Source organism: Ailuropoda melanoleuca, chromosome 10 (assembly GCF_002007445.2).
Source record: "Ailuropoda melanoleuca isolate Jingjing chromosome 10, ASM200744v2, whole genome shotgun sequence".
NCBI classification, from domain to species: Eukaryota; Metazoa; Chordata; class Mammalia; order Carnivora; family Ursidae; genus Ailuropoda; species Ailuropoda melanoleuca.
In genome coordinates, this window is record NC_048227.1 from 4937968 (window position 1) to 4961898 (window position 23931).

The 23931-nt window shown below is 44.3% G+C and overlaps 1 protein-coding gene across 1 annotated transcript in view; it reads left to right on the top strand.

The window, feature by feature from the left end:
* LMTK2 (lemur tyrosine kinase 2) overlaps nucleotides 1-23931 on the top strand; it is an 88796-nt gene that overhangs the window by 50247 nt on the left and 14618 nt on the right. The window contains exons 7-10 of the mRNA XM_034669801.1: nucleotides 2002-2135; nucleotides 12966-13050; nucleotides 14259-14380; nucleotides 18658-18807. Of these exons, the coding sequence (XP_034525692.1) occupies nucleotides 2002-2135; nucleotides 12966-13050; nucleotides 14259-14380; nucleotides 18658-18807 (491 nt within the window). The remainder of the gene's footprint in view (nucleotides 1-2001; nucleotides 2136-12965; nucleotides 13051-14258; nucleotides 14381-18657; nucleotides 18808-23931) is intronic.

Genomic DNA, 23931 nt, shown 5'->3' on the forward strand with positions numbered 1-23931 from the left:
AATAAACTTAAACTTATTTATTTTCATATTTAGTTTCCGCATGGGCCACCTTTTGAAAATCCCATTAGCCTGTAGACCTGGAGCTTTTTGCTGGTGTTTGTCTGGGTTAATGTAATTATTGTGAGAATTGTCTTTATTCCCACCACTCTCACCAGTGGGTAGAGACTAGCCTAGGGGAGGGCAGGGTGGGGGCGGTTAGGGACACGTGTTTTTAAAAGGCAAGAAAGGGTCTGCTCTGGAGCAGCTTGCAATTCCAGAATCACATCTGGGAGGAAATAAGAGCATGGGTCCTGAGGGACAAACCATCCCTGCCCCACCCCTCACCCCGCCGAAGTTCCATTAAGTTTAGGAGAATCCGACAAATCCATGGGGTTGACATTAAGTTATTTTACATTCATTCTTATAAAATAAATTGATTCGATCTGCATCCCTAAGTAGTAGGATCTTCTTGACAGGTTGGTAAAACTGAAAAGTAGGAGTGCAGCCCCACTGTGTATTGGCTGTGGCCTTGTGCACGGTGGTTGGCCTCCTCCCTGGGCCCCATTTCCACATCCAGGAAGTGTTTCAAATTGCAGGAATTATTTGAGGCAACACATGTAGAAGCTTCTAGCACAGTGCTTGGCACACTGCTCAGAAGTTCCAGTAGCCGTGATTTTTTTTTTTTAAGATTTTTTTTATTTGTTTATTTTGACAGAGATAGAGACAGCCAGCGAGAGAGGGAACACAAGCAGGGGGAGTGGGAGAGGAAGAAGCAGGCTCATAGCAGAGGAGCCTGATGTGGGGCTCGATCCCATAACGCCGGGATCCCGCCCTGAGCCGAAGGCAGACGCTTAACCGCTGTGCCACCCAGGCGCCCCAGTAGCCGTGATTATTAATCTCAACATTATCATTCGTATGAAAAGCCTTGAAACTGGGAATGAAGGAGTCCTGGAGGGGACCTAGAATTTATACTGTGATGTGCTTAGCATTGAAAGTAAGCAGATGTTTGTAGCAGAATATTTGTGCTTATTGGTTTTTACTCTGGGAAGAACTTGATAAATTGGCCGTCTTTCCTACCAGTGGTAAGAAATGCATTCTGTTGCTTAGCTGGTTTCCTCCTGCAGGAGTCTTTCCTTGACTCAGATATAACGCACATTGAAAGCTGTTGGCTTTATATAAAGCTTTAGTTTGGAATTGAGTCAGAGCAATAAATTTTTACTCATGTGATAAAGAGAATGTGGAGGATTTTATTTCCTTAAACCTGTATTCCCCCCACAACTTACAGTCCTAAATTAAAGTCCCGGCAGAAAGGCAGAGTAACACAGGGAGGTCCAGTGGGAGTGCCTGGAGAGCTCGGCATCTCAGCGGTTGCATATCGGGTGTCCAGGTGTGAATTTGTTCGTTTTTCTGCCCAGGCTGCCCTCCTTTGAATGGCCTTTGTAACTTTATGAATTTTTGTGGCGGGCTGGAATGTTCTTTCTCGGAGTGGCGTCTGGGCCACACAGGGCCCTGGGGAGGCTGGCAGAGACTTGGCCAGCACTCAGTGTGCTTTTTCCCCTCCTCTCCTACCCAGTTTTCTTTTCGTTCTCTCCCTCTCCGTTGCTCACAAGTGCTTTGGTGATAGCCTTCATGACGTAATGTTCTCTGACCGTGTGTCTCTTGGAATCCTTAAAGACAGTGTGCATAGCACCATATCGTATGTCAGTTACCTGGAAACTAATATAATCTGCACTTAGTTTATATTGTGCATCATTGAAAAATTATCTTATTTTTACTGTTTTGCTTTACATGTGTTCGTATAAACTAACATTTAGTTTAAAGGTGTTCTCTATACTTCAAAGTCTTTGGATGGAATTACTCTTTGTAATTTGGAACTTGCTTTGAATCAGATTCTTCATCGAGGTCAAATCTAAGTGATTTCTAATAAATAATCTTAATAGTTACCATCGGCTAAGGCACCTGTTCAGTTGCCAGTTTGTTCACCTTGTCCCCGTGGAAGCTGACCTGGACTCCTTTTTGCAGGGTGACCTAAAAGCTTACCTGCGCAACGAGCAAGAGCACATGCGGGGGGACTCGCAGACCATGCTGCTGCAGCGGATGGCCTGCGAGATCGCGGCGGGCCTGGCCGCCATGCACAAGCTGCACTTCCTGCACAGGTGGGTCTGCCCGGCGGCGCCGTTGGCGTCCAGGTTCTGCAAAGGACTTTGGAGGGCGTATGAGTAGAAGCTGTCCTGTACGTCCCAGTGTCGGAATGAGGGTGGAGTTGGGCTTCCATTAAACTGGTACCAGGGAACAGAATGTCTCCATACAGCCTGAGGTCTAGAAGCCATTTCCAGAATTTCAGAGAATGTGAAAAATTTGCTCAGAGCTGAGAGCAGACGGTGCCAGTCTCCCTGCAGACATCTCTCTGTGTGTCCCTTTCATGACAGTGTCAGGCTATGGTTCTAGTTGCGAGGTTGCTGGGTGAGGAAGGGAGGATCTGATAGGCTGGCAGCCAGCGCTCAGAGAGACCTGCTTCCCCGCCCCACCCCGCCGGGTTGCAGGTGGTCAGGGGTTGTGTGCGAGCAATACAGCGGTCAGTGTGACGCATTTGTGCAGAAACCGTTCTGGTCCGATTTGAACAGCCACGGGTCTTTGGAGCACATTGTATTTTGCTCAGACCCTTGATGTAATTTTCGTAATTAAAACAACAAAGGGCTTTGAGGCCTGAGGTAATGGTTCTGTCAACCCAAAAGGAGATTTCTGCTTATTCTCCTCTAGCCTTCTGAGCTCAGATTTATATTTAAAATATGTTTGAAATTATTTCTCAGGTCTCCAGGGAAACCAGCTTCTCTTTAGTTGACTTTAATTAAGTCATTTAACTCTTAATGATCCGAAAAGCAGAAAAGGAGCACCTGTGTGTGTTGACCTTAAGGGCTACGAAGAATTCTATTTTTTTTTCTTTTTTTAGTATTCTTATTTTTAAAAGGTAGGTTTCACAGGAATATATTTATAGTGTGATGCCATTTTTTTAAATAAGAAAACATCTGCTTGTATTTGTAGAGGTGTGAGTGCGTGCACGCTGTGTGTGTACGCTGTGAGTGTGTGTGTGTGTGTGCACGTGTGTGTGTATGTGAGAACAGACATGGAAAAGTACTCTATCAGATTCTCAATGTTATTTCAGGGTAGGGAAGAAAAAAAATTATTAACATTTTTCCATACATCTATATCTTATTTGACATGCAGAGTAAGCAAGTCATTCTGATAAAGGGCTTTATAAAATACCCCAAAGATTATGGGTTTCTTCAAGCACGAGGCAGAATCCCTTACACGAAACTTCAAAATATAAATATCTGTTTGCCTTATAATGGAGAAACCTTGGATTTCATTTTTAATCTCTTATAGCAGGTTAATACTCAGCATACTTATATTGTTACTCTTTTGTAAGACATGGCAGATTATTCCCTAAAAGGTGGTTTAGGAGTTTTTTGATCTTGGAGGCTGGGGCGTTTAGAGAGAATGTCATGTCAGACTCAACAGCGTGAAGGCCCCAGAGGCAGCTAGAAATTGCATTTAAAGCTCACATTTGTTCCTGCTACTGTATTTTAAAAATTGGCAAAGACATTAGAGTAAATGTTCTTTTCCTGTGAGTTTCTGTAGGTTAAAGTTCTACTTAATTTAGAATTGTGTGAGCTTTAGAACAAATAAAGATGATAAATCACATGGTTTGGGTGCTATCCAGGTACAAGATAATATTCTTTAAACTAGTGGCAACTGTCCCCTCCCTCCCTCCCTGTTTCCCTCTCTCTCTCTCTCTCTCTTTTTTTTTTTTTAAGATTTTATTTGACAGTGATAGAGACAGCCAGCGAGAGAGGGAATACAAGCAGGGGGAGTGGGAGAGGAAGAAGCAGGCTCATAGCAGAGGAGCCTGATGTGGGGCTCGATCCCACAACGCCGGGATCACGCCCTGAGCCGAAGGCAGGCGCTTAACCACTGTGCCACCCAGGCGCCCCTCTTTTTTTTTAAGATTTTATTTATTTGTCAGAGAGAGAGCACAAGCGGGGGGAGTGGCAGAGGGAGAGGGAGAGGGAGAAGCAGGCTCCCTGCTGAGCAGGAAATCCGCTGTGGGACTTCATCCCAGGACCCTGAGATCATGAACTGAGCTGAAGGCAAACACTTAACTGACTGAGCCACCTAGGCGTCCCTCTCTCTCTCTCTCTTTTAAGTAGCTATGTTTTATGTAAAATTCCCACTTGGGAAAAAATTTGTGCTTTAAGCTTTTTGTTTTGTTTTGTTTTGTTGATCGTAGCAAACTATATAGCATATTTTTAAATTGGAGTTCAGAATATTTATTGGCTGACTCAGTCAGGCTTTCTGTGTTGGTTGAAAATAGAATAGCCCACACGTCCAACTAAAAGCTGTTGGCTATTTTGGAAACGGATCTAGTAAAGCACTCCCAATTACATTTTATTTTTGCTTATTGTTTAAGAGGAGACGTATACCTGGGTCTTAGGTAGCCTGCATCTCTGAAGTTTACACGTGACATCTGTGAAGGCCGTGTAAACAGCAGAAGCTGCCAGTATGCTATGCTCCACACCATTCTGCCTTTCTGGCCGAGAGCCTGGGACTTCCTGTCCCTTGCCTGTCAGCCTTCCTTAGCAGCTCCAGTGAGATGCCACAGGTCACTGTGATGAGCTAAGTACACAGAGGTTGCAGTGGGCGGCGTGGGCCTTATGGTGGCTCAGATAGCTGAAGACCTCTGTGGCCGTGGCCTTGAGAGGTACCCAGGTGACCACTGTTCACGAGAGAGTCTCTTTAGGATTTTCCCGCTTTTAAAGTTAAGGTAACTTTCGCTGAGAAACCTTGAGGTTCTCTGGCTCTCAGAGTGTGGCTACCCAGTGTTGCAGGAGCATGATACGTAAACACTAGGGTTCGGTGCGATTTTACATGATTTTTTCTTAATCTTTACTGTGTATTGTGTCCACAGTGGTAGAGATTAGGAAGTCTGGTTACTAATCAGCTTGTGCTGAACCTCTGGCGTGAGTGACCGGTGTGTGTGAAATGAAAGAGTGAGGGTCCCAGACGTGGGGCCTCACCTGCGCTAGTCTCGGGTTCTTCACTTGGAAGATCTTGGTCATAGAGCAGAGCTGGGATTCAGAATCAGAGCTGTGGTCTCCGGGGCCCACACTCTTAGCCAGTAAGCTACCCTAAACAATCACTGGTCACTCTTTTACTGGTGACACGATACTGTATATTGAGAAAAAACAAGATACTAGTTTCTTTAAAAAACAAAATTAGTAAGAATTTATTGTCGCTTGCTTATAGATACACTAAAGTGTATCTGGAAATGAGTGCAAAAAAACCTCATTCCGTTTTCACCAATGCCACAGAAATTATTTATAATTTATTATAAATTATTTGGGAGTAAATAATGTGAGAAGGACACAGGACTATGTGAAGGAAGCTGTGCAGTGTCACCGAAGGACATAAAACATGTGAACATGTGGAAAGATGTAGCCCATTTTTTGGTGGGAAGACAACACAGAAATGTCAGTTAACTCAAAATTATTTTTTAAAAAGATTTTAGTTATTTGAGAGAGTGAGTGAGAGAGAGAGTGCACAAGCCAGGGGAGGGGCAGAGGGAGAGAAGCAGACTCCCCACTGAGCAGGGAGCCTTATACGGGGCTCGATCCCAGGACCTTGGGATCATGACCTGAGTTGAAGGCAGACGCTTAACCGATTGAGCCACCCAGGTGCCCACGTTAACTCAGAATTAATACGTAAACTTCATAAACAATCCCATTAAGAACCCTCACAGGATGGGGGGGCAGGTAAAAATTATGTTTAGCTTCATGTGGAAAAATAAGTGTCTAGAAGAGCCAGTAGAGTATGAAAAAGAAGTCAGTTGGGGCAGAGAGGGAGGCTTGCTTTATGAGGTACCAGAACTCACAGCAAGCCACTGTCATAGAGATCAGTATGGTTTTGACGGAGAAACAGATGGGTAGAGAGTAGACAGTACGTAGAGCAAGTGAGTCTATGGCAAAAGTGAAACTCCTATCAGCGGGGAAGAGATAGCTTCTCTGTTAAATGTGAGCATAGTTACCCACCCATCTGGGAAATTATTGGACGCCTGCACCATCCTGTATGTAAAAATCAAGATACAAGAAATAAATGTGATATTGGCAAAATTCTGGAAGGCTGTTTGTGTTACCCAGCGATAAGCGAGGCCTCCTAACTAGAAAGGCCCTCCTTTCCTGAGATAAACCCAGGAGTTGTACAATAAAGGGTGGCTATTACATGAAAGGTCGACCGTTCTATAAAAATTAAATATTTTGCATAGCAACAAACACCACAACAAAGTCGGTGGACAGCAGACTTGGGAAGATGTAGTTGCCAACACAAGGAGCAGCCAAGGGCGACTGCTCACGACACACAACAGGCGCCTACGGATTGGCGAGAGGACGAGGAGCCCCAGACGATGGGCAGAGGCAGACGGGCCAGCAGACGGGAAGGTGATCCCATTCAGTAGTTAGGGACGTGCGGGTTAGAGGCACGGAACCTCAGAGCTTCTGTTGCTAGTAAGGATGTGGGGAAGTTTCTGTCCTGAATTGCATATAAATCATACCAATTTTTGGAGAGCTATTGGGGCAGTAGCTGTATAATTAAAAATACACACTCCCGTTGCTAGACTTACTTCCATAGGACAGAGAGGCACTGAAACTTAAGGACGTGGAGTGGAATGATTTGTCGTAGTGTCATTTGAGGCGGCGGTGAAGAAAATAAACACGACAAAGTAAACTCATGGGGGGAACGAGAACCAGTTTCAGGCCATCTGCACTGTGGGCTACCACACGGCTATCGTAGAGAAAGATGTGGAGCTGCTGGTCTAGTTGACCCAGAGGGATTCCCACATTGTGATGTTGTCGAGTAAGAAATAAAGATGTAGAGAGGTTGGCATGTCACAGAAAGCAAACGCTCCCTCTTCCCCTTGTCCGTATTATCTTGTGTGTACGCTATGTGTATGGAAAAATACAGAAAGATTATACTCACCAGTTTGTTAATACATATTACCTGGAATGGGTGGAGCTGGGGGAGGAAGATAGTTTAAAAAAAACCACATTTTTTTAATTCAAAAAAAAAAAAAGAGGCCTCAGAAGAAGCCTAGTATTCCTGTAACCCAGTTAATGCAAAAGCTTGCACGTGTACGTGAGCGGACGCGGGAGGACAGAGCGCTAGGCTTGGGCTGGCTGTGCTGTGTCTGTGGAAGGAAGGCTCGCCGCAGGCTGCGTGCGTGTACAAAGCACGGGGAAAATGAAAGTGGGCGTCTTCGGGTGGAGGGCCGCTTGGCCTTGGGACCCTAGCCCTCAACTTAAAATCATCGGGGGTGAGTAAAGTACTTAATGTTCCAGTTTTCTAGATGACGCTAGGCCTTATGGGAAAATGAATGTTCTGGGATCCGTGGCATAGTGCTGGCCGTGCTCTGAAGCCAGCTGGTTTGTCACTTGGTAACCACGCCGGCCTTCCCTGACCCTGATCCGATGCAGCCTTCTAGGCCGGGCTTGGATTGCGGGGGTTGTCTGAGGGGTACTACCGGCCCCACTGCGTTTTCACTCGCCTCCCGAGTGTTTCCAGTGCACGCCCAGCGTGAGCACTACCCCTCTGAAGAGTGCAGTTGCGTCCCGGAAGGCAGCTCAGCTCCATCCTGGTGGGGACGCCTTTACGACAGGCCTACGGTATCCCTTGCCGTATGTTAGAGTAGCCTTCTTCTTAAGGACTTTGAAGGGTGTCACCAGGCTGTTGAGGGAAGTCTCCACTCTGACCAGTCTTCCCAGCTCTGTGAGTGTCTGTCAGCCTCGTTCTCTTCCAGGTGCACACGTGTGCCGCTCAGGAGGCGGCCGCAGACAAGACTCAGAGGGACCCCGTGCATATTTCTGGGGTGCTTGCTCGCTCTCTGAGCCTCCTCCTTCCTCTCCTTCTGCCTCGCCCTGCAGTTCAGCCTCTTTGGCAGCCTCTGTTGCCGCCATCCAGGGAGGCTCCTGCTCTCTGGGCTCCGTGTCTCACTGCTGCGGTTTGTCAAGTGACCCTAAACAGAGCCCTGGAGCACATGGGGAGCTCCCCTCTGGTATTTGTTTCTCTTCAGGATTAGAACCTGGGCTGTTGACTGTCCAGTACCTGAAAACTGCCGCCTTATGTGTTTTGTCCAGTCTTGTAATCTTGTACAGGGAGGAGATAAGCCATAACCAGAGGTCGAGACCCATAGAATCCTGACTGTCCGGCTCAGCGTCAGCTCTGGCCCGGTCCTGGAGAAAACAGAACCGAAGGCTTGTCCCCATGTTACCACCGTTTCTCAAAACCCAGGCCAGCAGTGGTGGCCCACATTCCAGCCACAGACCTTCTCCTCGGCGTCTATCCAGAATTTCACAGTACAAGTGTCTTCTGTACGCCTGGAGCCTAGCAGGTTCCTCAGTAAATGTAGTCTTGTTCAGCTAGCAAGGACTGACCTAATAAATCGGGGCAAAAGCTTTCAGAACTGTGTCCTTTGTGCCGTATCAGACTCCTCTGGCTTTCGTCTTGAGCTTCTACTGCTTTGAGTGGTGCTAAGTGGCAGTTTCATCAATACTTAAGGATTTTTTTTAAATTTCCATGACTGCCAAAGGCAGAGCAGTCTGGTCAGCAAAGGAAGAATTAGGGGTTCAGGTTGTTAATTCACCTCTCGTCAGCTGTACCAAGATAAGCCACATTACTTAATCTTTCTGAACCTGTTTCTTCTTTGAAATGGGGATAATCTTTATCCTGAAGTGCTGTTGTCAAGAGGACTTAAGATAATGTATGCCACGCCCTGGAAGAATATTCAGCAGTAAGTTTCGGTTGTTTTCCTTTCCATGTGCACCTCTGTTTATCAGGAATTCAGCTGGCTTGGGAAGGCGTAAGTAACGTGAATAGAGGTGTGGGTGACTTTGAAAATGGCTCCAGCCTCACTGAGCTGTTTCCAGCCGAGCAGTCCTTCTGGGGCCGGGTTCACTCCAGCTCTGGCTGAGCTGAGAACAAGTAGTGATGCTTCCTTGTGAGTCAGGATGGGGAACTCTTCAGATCTGTGGATCCCCACTTCCCACGTCTGCTTGCCCCGCCCACGCAGCCGAGTCCTGTACCATGTCACTGACTGCCGGAGGCGGCAGCCTTGCTGCTGGACGAGGGGACGAGGGGACGAAGCCAGAGACTGTCAGAGCTGGATCATTTGGCAGCCTCACCGCTAGACCTGTTTTTCAACTTGAAGGAAGAATATACTGGGTGTTTGTGTTTCCTGACCAAAAGCAGCCATTGACGTCAAGAATTACCTGTGTTGTTAACGCCTCTGTGTTTTTCTCTTCTCTAGCTTTGTGTGTTGGGCTTCAGAGAATATTTGCTTTTACCAATTTTGACTTGAATTATATCATTATCTTGGAACCGGATAGCACCTTAACATTTTGAGAACATTTCATGTATTGCTTTATTTTATCCTTACAAAACCTTGTGAGTTAGCTCTTAACAGCGCATCCCTGTTGGTTTGTGAGTAAGCTGAGGCTCTGATATGTTACATGACTTGCCCCAAGTCACGCGGCTCCTAAGTCGTGGAGCCAGGATGAGTTCCCACATCGCCTTTGTCGCTTCCCCTCTGTGCTGGGTGTGGCGCTCGCATGCGTTGGGTGGAGGTAGGGGCTAAGTTAAGAAGACGCTCCTCCAGTCCGATCCTGGTTTTGGTCCTCATTACTTCAGATTTCAGGTGAAGAGAAGCATCCTCCTTCCCCTGAGAGTATCTGTTGGATTGTGGAAGAGTTTTAGTATGCCTTTTACAGTGAAAGCCAAAGGCCTTTTACTTATGTGACTTTTCATCTTTTCCGTATCCTTCATATTTGATGTGTCTAAAGACCTGCACTGAACATGTGGAAGGAGAGGGAGGAGGCGGAGGGAGCAGGGCAGCCCAGTTGTTGCCCAGGGGTTGGTGCTCAGATGGCCTGCGGGGAAGACGCCAAGTGCTGAGGCCCCTGCCCGCCTGCAAGGGACACACGCAGGGCCCTGTTGGAATGCTGGCACCCAGCATTTAATTCTGCTCTTAGGAGATGGATGTGGGGAAGGTTAGGAAGGATCTGTTTCTAGAGACTCTGGAAACGCCCATCAGTGGGGCTCGGTGACAGAGCCTCAGTTGGCAGAACCCACGGCACTGTCTTGTCTAGTGGACAGTGTCGCCTGATGGAAAGCATTTTTCTGCCCGCAGAGGGTATATTGCTTCTTCCTCCCTCTTGCCTCCCTTCATTCCAAAAAAGACCGATTTTCTTCTTAAGATTGTAAGTTTCTCTCTTGCTCCCGGACACCACAGGCCTGAGGCTTCTGAGGGGAGCACCGTGAAAATTACCATTAGTAAACAGTGTAGAGACGATTGAATAGAACCAGCTGGCCGTCTAGATGGGCACATGTTCATCGGGACCAGCCATACACCCAGGACAGTGCTCTGATTGCTGGTGCGTTGTCGCTGACAGTTCCTGGGGGGACGGCGTCTTAGAGCTGGCTTTGCAGCCCTGGCAAAGTTACTTTGATTCTCTGCCTGTGTCTTCATCTGTAAAGGGGAAGATAAGAGTATCCACTTCCAAGGTTCCTTGTGAAGATTAAATGAGGCAGTACGTGTATAGAGCTTAGAGAAATGCCCAGCGTAGAGTAAGTGCTTTATAAATCTTAGTTACGGTCACTGAGTTACGTCACCCTTAGCTGCTGCCATCATCAGCCTCAGCTTCGGAAGTTAGTATCTTTGAAAATTAAGAATTTAATCATTAGTTTAAGCTTTTGTCTTCTGAAGTCATATAAAGGCAAACATTTTGAGTTTCGGACTGGAGAAAGTTTTTGATAACTTTATGATTTGAAAGTATAAATTGGGTGTGCTTTTCTCCTTTAATTTAGTGGACTTTTTAATTCCTATGCCAATGGATGATCAAAAAGATAAAAAGATTGAGAGATAAAAAGGGGCTTATACCAAAATCCAAAGTATTTACTCTGTTGTCTATATGGAAGGTTCTTTCAGGAAAAGTAGTTTTTACTTTTCAGCGTATGTATTTTTGAGAATTAACCTGTTCTTAAATAAACTATGTAAATTGTTTTCAGTAAGTCCTGAAAATGTGCTCTTTACCTCCCTGTGGAGAGGTGGGGTTTGCAAGAAAGCAAAGTAATTTGGAAAGGGCCTCCTTGTAACACTCACATGTCTTTGAAACAGAAGTTAAAAAATTAATATTTTTAATGTAGATTAGTTTTGGGTACTTGAAGTTTTAATTTTATTCATCTTTACTTATAATAAATAGACTACCACTAGACAGTTACTCAAGTAATACAAGTTACTGTAAAAAAATTATTCAGACACTTTAGCTCATAGTGTTTTAAAATTCTTGGTCATTGTTGTTTTTTTTATAATAATTTTTTTTATTATATTATGTTAGTCACCATACATCCCTGGTTTTTGATGTAAAGTTCGATGATTCATTAGTTGCGTATAACACCCAGTGCACCATGCGATACGTGCCCTCCTTACTGCCCATCACTGGTCTATCCCATTCCCCACCCCCTCCCCTCTGAAGCCCTCAGTTTGTTTCTCAGAGTCCATAGTCTCTCATGCTTCATTCCCCCTTCTGATTACCCCCCTTTCTTTATCCCTTTCTTCTCCTACCGATCTTCCTAGTTATGTTCCATAGATGAGAGAAATCATGATAATTGTCTTTCTCTGCTTGACTTATTTCACCTAGCATTGTTTTTTTTTTAAAGATTTTATTTATTTACTTGAAATAGAAAGAGAGAAGAGAGCACAAGCAGGGCAGAGGGGCAGAGGGGCAGAGGGAGAGGGAAAAACTCCCTCAGCAGGGAGCCCAATGCAGGGCTCTATCCAGGGACCCTGAGCTCATGACCTGAGCCGAAGGCAGATACTTAACTGACTGAGCCCCCCAGGTGCCCCTCTTGGTCACTTTTAAAACAGTAGGAAATGAGCCATAAATCTGCTATGGATGCAGCAGCAGGTATAGATATGGTCGGTATTTAACCTTAGCAGTTACTCGTGTTTTTTTTTTTTTTTTTTACGATTTGTTTATTCATTACAGAGCGCGAGTGAGCACGGGGCAGGGGCAGAGGGAGAGACTCTCAGGCAGACTCCCTGCTGAGTGCGGAGCCCCATGCTGGGCCCAGTCTCACAGCCCAGGAGCTGATCACAAGTCAGACATTGAACCAACTGAGCCACCCAGGTTCCCCGCCGTAGCAGTTACTACTGTAAGAAAAAATCTGATCATCTCCATGGATTTTAGTAATGAAGCATATGATACACAATCCTTTTTCCATTTCCATTAAAAAAGAATTTTAGGGGCACCTGGGTGGCTCAGTCGTAAGCGTCTGCCTTCTTTAAGCGTCTGCTTTCGGCTCAGGTCAGATCCCAGGGTCCTGGGATCCCGTCCTGTGTCAGGCTCCCTGCTAAGTGGGGAGCCTGCATCTCCCTGTGCTCCCCTCCTGTGCTTTCTCTCACTATCTCTGTCTCTCTCTCTCAAATAAAATCTTTAACTAATTAAAAAGAATTTTCTTTTTTTAAAGATTTTATTTATTTATTTGACAGAGCTAGAGATAGCCAGTGAGAGAGGGAACACAAGCAGGGGGAGTGGGAGAGGAAGAAGCAGGCTCACAGCAGAGGAGCCCGATGTGGGGCTCGATCCCAGAACGCCGGGACCACGCCCTGAGCCGAAGGCAGACGCGCTTAACCGCTGTGCCACCCAGGCGCCCCAAGAATTTTCTTTTTAAAAAGATTTTTATTTATTTGGGAGAGAGAGACAGCGTGAGAGGGGGAGGGTCAGAGGGAGAAGCAGATTCCCTGCCGAGCAGGGAGCTAGAGCACGCTCTCAACACACCACTCTGCTTCATAGAGAAAGCCCTGTTCACAGCAGTTTGGGGTGACATCGTCCTGCTTGCAGATCCCCTTGTCCTTGTGTTCACTTCACTCTCCCTGTTTTCAGTGACTTAGCCTTGCGGAACTGTTTTCTTACCTCGGACCTGAATGTGAAAGTGGGAGATTATGGAATAGGATTCAGCAGGTACAAGGTAAGCCAAGGTTTAAAGATTCTCTCCTGAAGCTGATTTAATTTCATAGTCATGAGGTGGTCATATCACAGAATGCCACCCTGGTTTTGGAAGAGGGGTAAGAATCTTGGTTATGTTGCCTTTTTTGGAAAGTGGTTTGTTCTAGTCGTTTTAACAGAAGCGTTGGCTTGTGTGGTGTTTCTACATTGGTGGCTCTGTGCTGAGGTTTTGTGACAGCTTTCCAAAGGCTTTGTTTAAAAATAAGACTTTTATGCAGTGTAATTAATGTAGCTTGACGGTGCATAATACATTTTAGGGTGAACACATGGGCAATAATCTTTACCACCTGTGTAATAAAATACACTGTACATGTCATATCAGTCTTTCTCCAGCAAAATTCTGGCTCAAATTATAGTAAGCTTGGAATTTAGATTTTTTAAACTCAGCCATAAAAATATCCCGAAACAAAATAAGAGACCGGTTAGGTTTTCGTGTTTTTTTGGAGCCCAGCTGAATGAGGTAACATGATCTGGGGCACAGAATGTGACTGCTCTGGCTCCGGTGTCTTCCAGGGGCTCTTGTGAGGACCACAGGGGTCGTGTTTTCATAGTGCTGTGTAACTGAACTACATCATGCGGGTAGGAGTCGGTTATTTGTCTGCATAGTAGCTCTAGCGTCTTGAGCCCTTGCTGCGCACCAGGCAGCAGGACGTAGTTGCCCGCAGTATCTGTGTGAATCCTCACCATCGAGGGAGGTGGGTATTGTATCATCCTCGTTTTACAGATAAAGAGAAAGGCTTCGCATGTTTGTTGCCTGTCCAGAGTCTGGTAGCTAGCTGTACACGGTTGAGTGTGGACTTAGAGCCCAGCCTGTGCTCTTATTAACTGCAGGCACTGCTGCCCTACTCGGGGCATAAGGCCCAGCGTATTTTAAAAGGTGTTTTGCTCAGAGTCTGTGTTCTGCGCATCAGACGTGGCGTACCTTCCTTTTCCAGGAAGGCCGACTGAGCAAGTGTTCATGGCTCAGAGAGCAGCTCACGAAGCCCAGGAGGCTTCAGAGAAAACCTCACCCACCTGCTGCCCAGAAAATCTCTCTTCATGCCCATTTGTTTTTCTGACATGTCTTTTGGGTTTGGTATGTGTTTTCCGAGAATGACCTAGTGTTAAATCATTGAGTTCACTAAAAAGCGTGATAGAATTTAAAATTCTGTATGCTTTCTAACAAAACAGGAGGATTATATTGAAACACATGATAAAAAAATTTTCCCTCTGCGATGGACTGCTCCAGAATTAGTAACCAGCTTTCAAGACAGACTACTAACTGCAGATCAGACTAAGTACAGTAACATCTGGTACGTATTGATTTACCATTCTGCTAGCTTGTTGTGTAGCAAAGTCCTAACTTCTTTCCCCTTGAGTACTTAAAAATAACTGAGTAAGATTTAGGAACACAGGCGTGCGTGATGGTGAGGTAAACACAATTTATTGACGTCGCAGCAATTCTGACAGTTGTATGATATAATTAACTTTTCTCTTACCCATTCAACGGTAATAAGGTCCATAAAGGCAGGAACCCGGTCTACTTTCTTGACTCCTGTAGGACCTACAGTATAATAGACATTTTAAATATTTATTAAAGTGAATGAAAAAACAGAAAGAGGTTTGGACCAACACGTAATACTGTGATTTATAGGAGATCAGTTTAATGAAAGTTGAAAAAAATGTGTTTACGTCTTTAACTAACGATTTCTGTTACAGCTTTCTTAATTTATATATACATTTTTTTGTGCTATTATCCTGCTTTTTCTGTTTTCTTTTTCTCTTCTTGCCTTCTTTTGGATTGATTTTTTTTAACTGCTTTTTCCTGTTAGTTTGGGAGCTGTATATGCTAGTCCTATACCTTTATTAAAGGTTACCCTACAAGTTATAACATGTATATTCCACTTATTTTAGTCTACTATTAGTTCGTATTTTGACCCTCCCTCTGAACAATACAAGGACCTCAGGATACTTTAACCTGGTTTAATTGTACACCACACAGCTTCACGTACACACACGCACCTGTGCACACACACGCACACATGCACACACACAGCTATATCTTATTATTGGTTTTTTTTTTCTTTTATCCTCACAAGGCATTATTATTGGTTTTTTAGCACTTTTTTTGTTTAGGTTTATCCACGTAATTAAATCACTTTGCTCTTCATTCTTTTTTTTTTTCTCCTTTTTTTTTTTTTTTTATTTTTATTAAATCTCAGACATTCCATCTGGGATCATTCTCCCTTTGTCTGAAGTATGTCCTTCAGAATTTCCTATAGTGAGGGCCTGCCGGTAACAGACTCTCAGTTTTTTGTAGGTCTGAACATACCTTTATTTTGTCCTCATTTTTGAAATATATTTTTACTTGGTGACAGTTACTTTCTCTCAGCATATTGAAGAGATCATTCTACTGTCTTCTGGCTTCCATTGTTGCTATTGAGAAGTCAGCCGTAAGTCTACCTAACCTCTTTGAAGGTAATGTGACCTTTTCTCTCTGGCTGCTTTTAAACTCTTCTCTTTGTTTTTTGTAGTTTCACATGATGTGTATGGGTGTGGATTTCTTATGTTTTTCTGCTTGGGATTTATTTGGCTTTTCAGATCTATAGGTTGGGCGTTGTTCTCAGCTCTACCCTTCAAATACTGCCTCTGCTCCATTTCTCTCTTTTGGAAAGTCCGTTTAGATGTGTATTATGCCTTCCTGCTCTGCCTTCTGTCTCTTCCTCTCGCCTTTATATAGCCTATCTCTTTGACTCTCTGGGCCACACTCTAGATAATTTTGAGACCTGTGCTCCAGCCACTAATTCTTTCTCTTTTTAAAAATTCTCTTTTCAGCTGTGTCTGTTCTTCTGTTAAATCTCTCAATTAAGTTTTATATAGTTCAGCTATTGACTTTTCAGTTTTAGGAACTCTATTTGGTTTTTGAAAACACGTCCCACTGTTTTTAAAACAATGGGATTGTGATCTGCATCAGATAATTCCGGTAGTTGAAGTCTTGGGGGATCTGATCTTGCTGGTTCTTGATGGTGCCTTGTTTCCTGGGGGTAAGGATCTTGGAAACCTAGAACTGGGGAGCATTCCTCCAGAGAGGATCCACACTTACTTGCTTGTGTCGGATACCAGGGGAGCTTTACTTATTCAGCCACGTTTTTTTTTGAACACTAAGGTGATGTGAATTTGGGCTGCAAATACAATCAAGGGCCAGCTCTGTGGTTACAGCTTGTTAGGGACCGACCCCCCCCCTTACACACGTACACACATTCTCACACATTCGTACGCATGTACACTAACTCACAGCACCTCATTGCTGAGTGAGCTTGCCTTTCGTGCTCCTGGAGGGAGGCAGGGGCAGGTTTAATCTCACTGTGAGGAGGTCTGTCTGTGATTCCCCTTAGCTTGGGCAGGCCCAGGGCTTTGGACTATTTACCAGCACCCGCATTGCCTTATAAACCAAGACCACAAAATCCCAAGTTCTGTGCTTCAGCAAAGGCACCAGCTCAAAGGTGGTTTTGGTGTTCTCCTTAGTACTTCAAGTTCTAGAGTTTTTTCCTGACAGTTCCCTGTTAGCCCATCTTTGGTGCCTTTAAAAAGATGCTTTGTATGCTTCATCCATATATTGCCTGTTCCTAGGAGGGCGTTGAACCTGAAAGCTTAGCCTGTGTTCCCAGAGACAGAGCCCACCACTTTGAGAAGTCTCTGGTGGTAGGGCCGACAGTAGTGCCAACTGCAGCCCAAGGCAGGGGCCACGCTGCCCTGTACCAGGGGTGAACAAGAGGGCCCTCTCTTAGAGACTTCTTGGAAGAGAGGATAAGAACTACAGGATGCTTTTCTTCCCAGAAGGGAGAAGCCAGTGGTACTCAAGGATGCAAGAGTGGGTGCAGGTAGAGAACTGAATAGGGGTCAGCGGCAGGGATTGGTGGCGGTTATCCTGGAGGACACCGCACAAGGTCGAGTAGAGAGCTCCGGGGCAGGGACACACCTTGAGGAGGAGACTCAGCTTATCTTTCTCTGTGGCCTGAGGAGATGAGTAGGAGATGCGCAGAGATGCTAGAATTGGTGGAGTGAGGAGTTGAGAAAGCCCATGCTTCATGTTCTCTGAAGAACAGGGTGGGTTGGGGGCTGGAGGGGGGTTTGGTTTGGGACTAGGCCTGTTGGGGGAGGGAAAGGGAGTTAAATCAGGGATTTGGAGAAATTGACACGGTAGTTATATGCCCAAGATCACACCAAGCATGGTAGCGATAACACTCGTTTTGCCATTAATTATATACTATCTCTGTGGTCTTTAGTGTTTCATGTGAATTTCTCATTTTCCTCAGTTAAATCGTAAACTCCCTGAAGTCGTCGATAGTGTCTTAAACTTCTTTTGTATCCAGAAAGGCCCTCTGCCTCTGGCAAGTCTGTGCCAGGGAAAGGAAGTGTTTTATATCTTGAATTGAGTTGTGAAATTTGGATCCATTTATTTTCTCTGATAGAAGTGGTTTCTCAACTTAGATACTGAATATGCTGATTTTGTTCACTGACTTGTGAAGTTAGCATAGCAAAATCAACTCATAAGTTACACTATACAGTGTTAAATGATAGACCTATTTATTCAGTACAGTTTATGATTCAGACAGGCATTCTGGACGTATCGATCCAAGTCATGTCAACCATCGATACCCAAACCTGGCTGGATATCAGAAGCACTAGGGAACTTTAAGTACGGTTTCCTAGGCCACACCTGCATCTACCAACTGAGAGTCCTTGGGGGTGGGTCCTAAATACCTGGGTATTCCCAGAAGACACAGGTGGTCGGCCAGGTTTGGGAGCCATTGCAGTGACTAGGAGATGCTGCGACACAACCAGAGGCTCATGGGGTAGAAACCTAGAGACGGCACAGAGCAGGTGGAGAGTAAGTGCCCATCTCCATGGCGACAGAGCACTTGGCCTGAGAGAATGGGATGGGTGCCAGGAAGGGGCAGTTCCCTCCTGCCTGTGGTAACAGCCGCATACCTGGAGGCATGGAGAGGCTCGGCAGGTGGCAGACACACAAATAGGTGGCAGAATGATGGCTAGAAGTCCCTTCATAATAGCAAGCAAACCCACACTGTTAGGAAATATGTGGATCACCAAAGAAGACATTACTAGTTTAGATAAAGGTTTCTCTGAGATGCCGCTGGTGTTTACTGCTATTGTGAATGGGATTTTTTTTTTTTGGTCTACCTCAGGATATTTATCTTGTTATCTCACCGTTTAGCTGAACTCTGAAATAGTTCTAACGACCTTTCAAATAATTTCTTGAGTTTTGAAGTTGATGGTTGCATTAGCTCCTCTCTGTGCCCATTATCTGTTTAATTTTTTTTTTTTTTTGCGTTGGCCAAAACTATGTAGAGTACTCAGTAGTAAGTATGTAAGTATGAGGAGGCGTGCTTGTCCTCATTTTCTTGAAAATGCCCCCTTTTTAAAAAATCACATTTAAGAGCTATCTTAAATAACCTTTTCAGTACACGCCTTGTTCGTAAAGTCACTAAAGAGTGTACAGATAAAAATGTTGGTGCTGAAAAATTTGACATCTAAAGGGAAGAAGAAATAACTTTTCTTTTTTCCACAGGTCTCTGGGTGTGACGCTTTGGGAGCTTTTTGATAATGCTGCTCAGCCTTATTCCAACCTTTCCAACTTAGATGTTCTCAATCAGGTGATTCGAGAGAGAGACACAAAGCTCCCTAAGCCCCAGCTGGAGCAGCCTTATTCCGACCGATGGTGGGTAGCTCCGTTTCACATTTTGTTGTCTTCAAAAGATAAGGAAATTCTCTTTCTATTTCTAAACAGTAAATGTTATGAAAAGCAGTCATTTGTGTTTTATTCACAACTGAGTTTAGATTTAACATCTATTTTTAAAATTTAATGTTTTTTTAAAAATGTAGAACAGGTAAGGATTTATGAATTATGTGCAATAGGAAAAAATGTGAAGTCTGAACTAATTCAGAAAAGTCGATATTAAGGGCGTTTCCTATTGTGAAATTGTTTTAAAATGAGGCTGTGCTTGTAAGTGATACCCAGTATGTGAGAAGAGACCGTAGAAACAATAGTATTTAAATAGGCAGCAAGAGCTAATTTGCATAATGTATGTTAACATTTGCAAAACAGATTTACTTCTTACGAGTCCAGTTCTTACTCGAATGCCTGTTAAGATCAGGTTCCCCTCTTTCTAAGCCTCTGTTTACACCGCTGCGTGCACAGCACAGCACGTTCTGCTCTGAAGGAAGCGTGGCGACCCCCTGCGCTTCCCCATGGCTCCGCTCCCGGCGCTGCTGGAACCGTTTCACCCAAAGTAACCAACTGGACCTGGACTCTACGTTTAATACTGAAGTCCTCTTTGTCTTACCTTCTGCTCATGGCACCAGCTGAAGATGTTGGCTGTATTCAGTCATCCCTTCGAAGACCCAGCTCCTGGTTGCTGGCTTCTGTGGACTTCATTGTCTGCTGTTTCCCTCCACTTTCAGCCACTTTACTGATCTAAGGAAGCCATGTGCTACATAAGATCGGAGTGTTACTTTTTACTGGGGGGAATAGAGATTAGTTACAGCAGAATTTGTTTCTGAGAATTCTTGCAAAATAGAGTGAATAAATGTAAAACTGTAAGACAAGTGCATTCTTTTTTTTTTTTTTTTTAAGATTTTATTTATTTATTTGACAGAGATAGAGACAGCCAGCGAGAGAGGGAACACAAGCAGGGGGAGTGGGAGAGGAAGAAGCAGGCTCACAGCAGAGGAGCCCGATGTGGGGCTCGATCCCAGAACGCCGGGACCACGCCCTGAGCCGAAGGCAGACGCGCTTAACCGCTGTGCCACCCAGGCGCCCCAAGAATTTTCTTTTTAAAAAGATTTTTATTTATTTGGGAGAGAGAGACAGCGTGAGAGGGGGAGGGTCAGAGGGAGAAGCAGATTCCCTGCCGAGCAGGGAGCTAGAGCACGCTCTCAACACACCACTCTGCTTCATAGAGAAAGCCCTGTTCACAGCAGTTTGGGGTGACATCGTCCTGCTTGCAGATCCCCTTGTCCTTGTGTTCACTTCACTCTCCCTGTTTTCAGTGACTTAGCCTTGCGGAACTGTTTTCTTACCTCGGACCTGAATGTGAAAGTGGGAGATTATGGAATAGGATTCAGCAGGTACAAGGTAAGCCAAGGTTTAAAGATTCTCTCCTGAAGCTGATTTAATTTCATAGTCATGAGGTGGTCATATCACAGAATGCCACCCTGGTTTTGGAAGAGGGGTAAGAATCTTGGTTATGTTGCCTTTTTTGGAAAGTGGTTTGTTCTAGTCGTTTTAACAGAAGCGTTGGCTTGTGTGGTGTTTCTACATTGGTGGCTCTGTGCTGAGGTTTTGTGAAAGCTTTCCAAAGGCTTTGTTTAAAAATAAGACTTTTATGCAGTGTAATTAATGTAGCTTGACGGTGCATAATACATTTTAGGGTGAACACATGGGCAATAATCTTTACCACCTGTGTAATAAAATACACTGTACATGTCATATCAGTCTTTCTCCAGCAAAATTCTGGCTCAAATTATAGTAAGCTTGGAATTTAGATTTTTTAAACTCAGCCATAAAAATATCCCGAAACAAAATAAGAGACCGGTTAGGTTTTCGTGTTTTTTTGGAGCCCAGCTGAATGAGGTAACATGATCTGGGGCACAGAATGTGACTGCTCTGGCTCCGGTGTCTTCCAGGGGCTCTTGTGAGGACCACAGGGGTCGTGTTTTCATAGTGCTGTGTAACTGAACTACATCATGCGGGTAGGAGTCGGTTATTTGTCTGCATAGTAGCTCTAGCGTCTTGAGCCCTTGCTGCGCACCAGGCAGCAGGACGTAGTTGCCCGCAGTATCTGTGTGAATCCTCACCATCGAGGGAGGTGGGTATTGTATCATCCTCGTTTTACAGATAAAGAGAAAGGCTTCGCATGTTTGTTGCCTGTCCAGAGTCTGGTAGCTAGCTGTACACGGTTGAGTGTGGACTTAGAGCCCAGCCTGTGCTCTTATTAACTGCAGGCACTGCTGCCCTACTCGGGGCATAAGGCCCAGCGTATTTTAAAAGGTGTTTTGCTCAGAGTCTGTGTTCTGCGCATCAGACGTGGCGTACCTTCCTTTTCCAGGAAGGCCGACTGAGCAAGTGTTCATGGCTCAGAGAGCAGCTCACGAAGCCCAGGAGGCTTCAGAGAAAACCTCACCCACCTGCTGCCCAGAAAATCTCTCTTCATGCCCATTTGTTTTTCTGACATGTCTTTTGGGTTTGGTATGTGTTTTCCGAGAATGACCTAGTGTTAAATCATTGAGTTCACTAAAAAGCGTGATAGAATTTAAAATTCTGTATGCTTTCTAACAAAACAGGAGGATTATATTGAAACACATGATAAAAAAATTTTCCCTCTGCGATGGACTGCTCCAGAATTAGTAACCAGCTTTCAAGACAGACTACTAACTGCAGATCAGACTAAGTACAGTAACATCTGGTACGTATTGATTTACCGTTCTGCTAGCTTGTTGTGTAGCAAAGTCCTAACTTCTTTCCCCTTGAGTACTTAAAAATAACTGAGTAAGATTTAGGAACACAGGCGTGCGTGATGGTGAGGTAAACACAATTTATTGACGTCGCAGCAATTCTGACAGTTGTATGATATAATTAACTTTTCTCTTACCCATTCAACGGTAATAAGGTCCATAAAGGCAGGAACCCGGTCTACTTTCTTGACTCCTGTAGGACCTACAGTATAATAGACATTTTAAATATTTATTAAAGTGAATGAAAAAACAGAAAGAGGTTTGGACCAACACGTAATACTGTGATTTATAGGAGATCAGTTTAATGAAAGTTGAAAAAAATGTGTTTACGTCTTTAACTAACGATTTCTGTTACAGCTTTCTTAATTTATATATACATTTTTTTGTGCTATTATCCTGCTTTTTCTGTTTTCTTTTTCTCTTCTTGCCTTCTTTTGGATTGATTTTTTTTAACTGCTTTTTCCTGTTAGTTTGGGAGCTGTATATGCTAGTCCTATACCTTTATTAAAGGTTACCCTACAAGTTATAACATGTATATTCCACTTATTTTAGTCTACTATTAGTTCGTATTTTGACCCTCCCTCTGAACAATACAAGGACCTCAGGATACTTTAACCTGGTTTAATTGTACACCACACAGCTTCACGTACACACACGCACCTGTGCACACACACGCACACATGCACACACACAGCTATATCTTATTATTGGTTTTTTTTTTCTTTTATCCTCACAAGGCATTATTATTGGTTTTTTAGCACTTTTTTTGTTTAGGTTTATCCACGTAATTAAATCACTTTGCTCTTCATTCTTTTTTTTTTTCTCCTTTTTTTTTTTTTTTTATTTTTATTAAATCTCAGACATTCCATCTGGGATCATTCTCCCTTTGTCTGAAGTATGTCCTTCAGAATTTCCTATAGTGAGGGCCTGCCGGTAACAGACTCTCAGTTTTTTGTAGGTCTGAACATACCTTTATTTTGTCCTCATTTTTGAAATATATTTTTACTTGGTGACAGTTACTTTCTCTCAGCATATTGAAGAGATCATTCTACTGTCTTCTGGCTTCCATTGTTGCTATTGAGAAGTCAGCCGTAAGTCTACCTAACCTCTTTGAAGGTAATGTGACCTTTTCTCTCTGGCTGCTNATTGAAGAGATCATTCTACTGTCTTCTGGCTTCCATTGTTGCTATTGAGAAGTCAGCCGTAAGTCTACCTAAGCTCTTTGAAGGTAATGTGACCTTTTCTCTCTGGCTGCTTTTAAACTCTTCTCTTTGTTTTTTGTAGTTTCACATGATGTGTATGGGTGTGGATTTCTTATGTTTTTCTGCTTGGGATTTATTTGGCTTTTCAGATCTATAGGTTGGCGTTGTTCTCAGCTCTACCCTTCAAATACTGCCTCTGCTCCATTTCTCTCTTTTGGAAAGTCCGTTTAGATGTGTATTATGCCTTCCTGCTCTGCCTTCTGTCTCTTCCTCTCGCCTTTATATAGCCTATCTCTTTGACTCTCTGGGCCACACTCTAGATAATTTTGAGACCTGTGCTCCAGCCACTAATTCTTTCTCTTTTTAAAAATTCTCTTTTCAGCTGTGTCTGTTCTTCTGTTAAATCTCTCAATTAAGTTTTATATAGTTCAGCTATTGACTTTTCAGTTTTAGGAACTCTATTTGGTTTTTGAAAACACGTCCCACTGTTTTTAAAACAATGGGATTGTGATCTGCATCAGATAATTCCGGTAGTTGAAGTCTTGGGGGATCTGATCTTGCTGGTTCTTGATGGTGCCTTGTTTCCTGGGGGTAAGGATCTTGGAAACCTAGAACTGGGGAGCATTCCTCCAGAGAGGATCCACACTTACTTGCTTGTGTCGGATACCAGGGGAGCTTTACTTATTCAGCCACGTTTTTTTTTTGAACACTAAGGTGATGTGAATTTGGGCTGCAAATACAATCAAGGGCCAGCTCTGTGGTTACAGCTTGTTAGGGACCGACCCCCCCCCTTACACACGTACACACATTCTCACACATTCGTACGCATGTACACTAACTCACAGCACCTCATTGCTGAGTGAGCTTGCCTTTCGTGCTCCTGGAGGGAGGCAGGGGCAGGTTTAATCTCACTGTGAGGAGGTCTGTCTGTGATTCCCCTTAGCTTGGGCAGGCCCAGGGCTTTGGACTATTTACCAGCACCCGCATTGCCTTATAAACCAAGACCACAAAATCCCAAGTTCTGTGCTTCAGCAAAGGCACCAGCTCAAAGGTGGTTTTGGTGTTCTCCTTAGTACTTCAAGTTCTAGAGTTTTTTCCTGACAGTTCCCTGTTAGCCCATCTTTGGT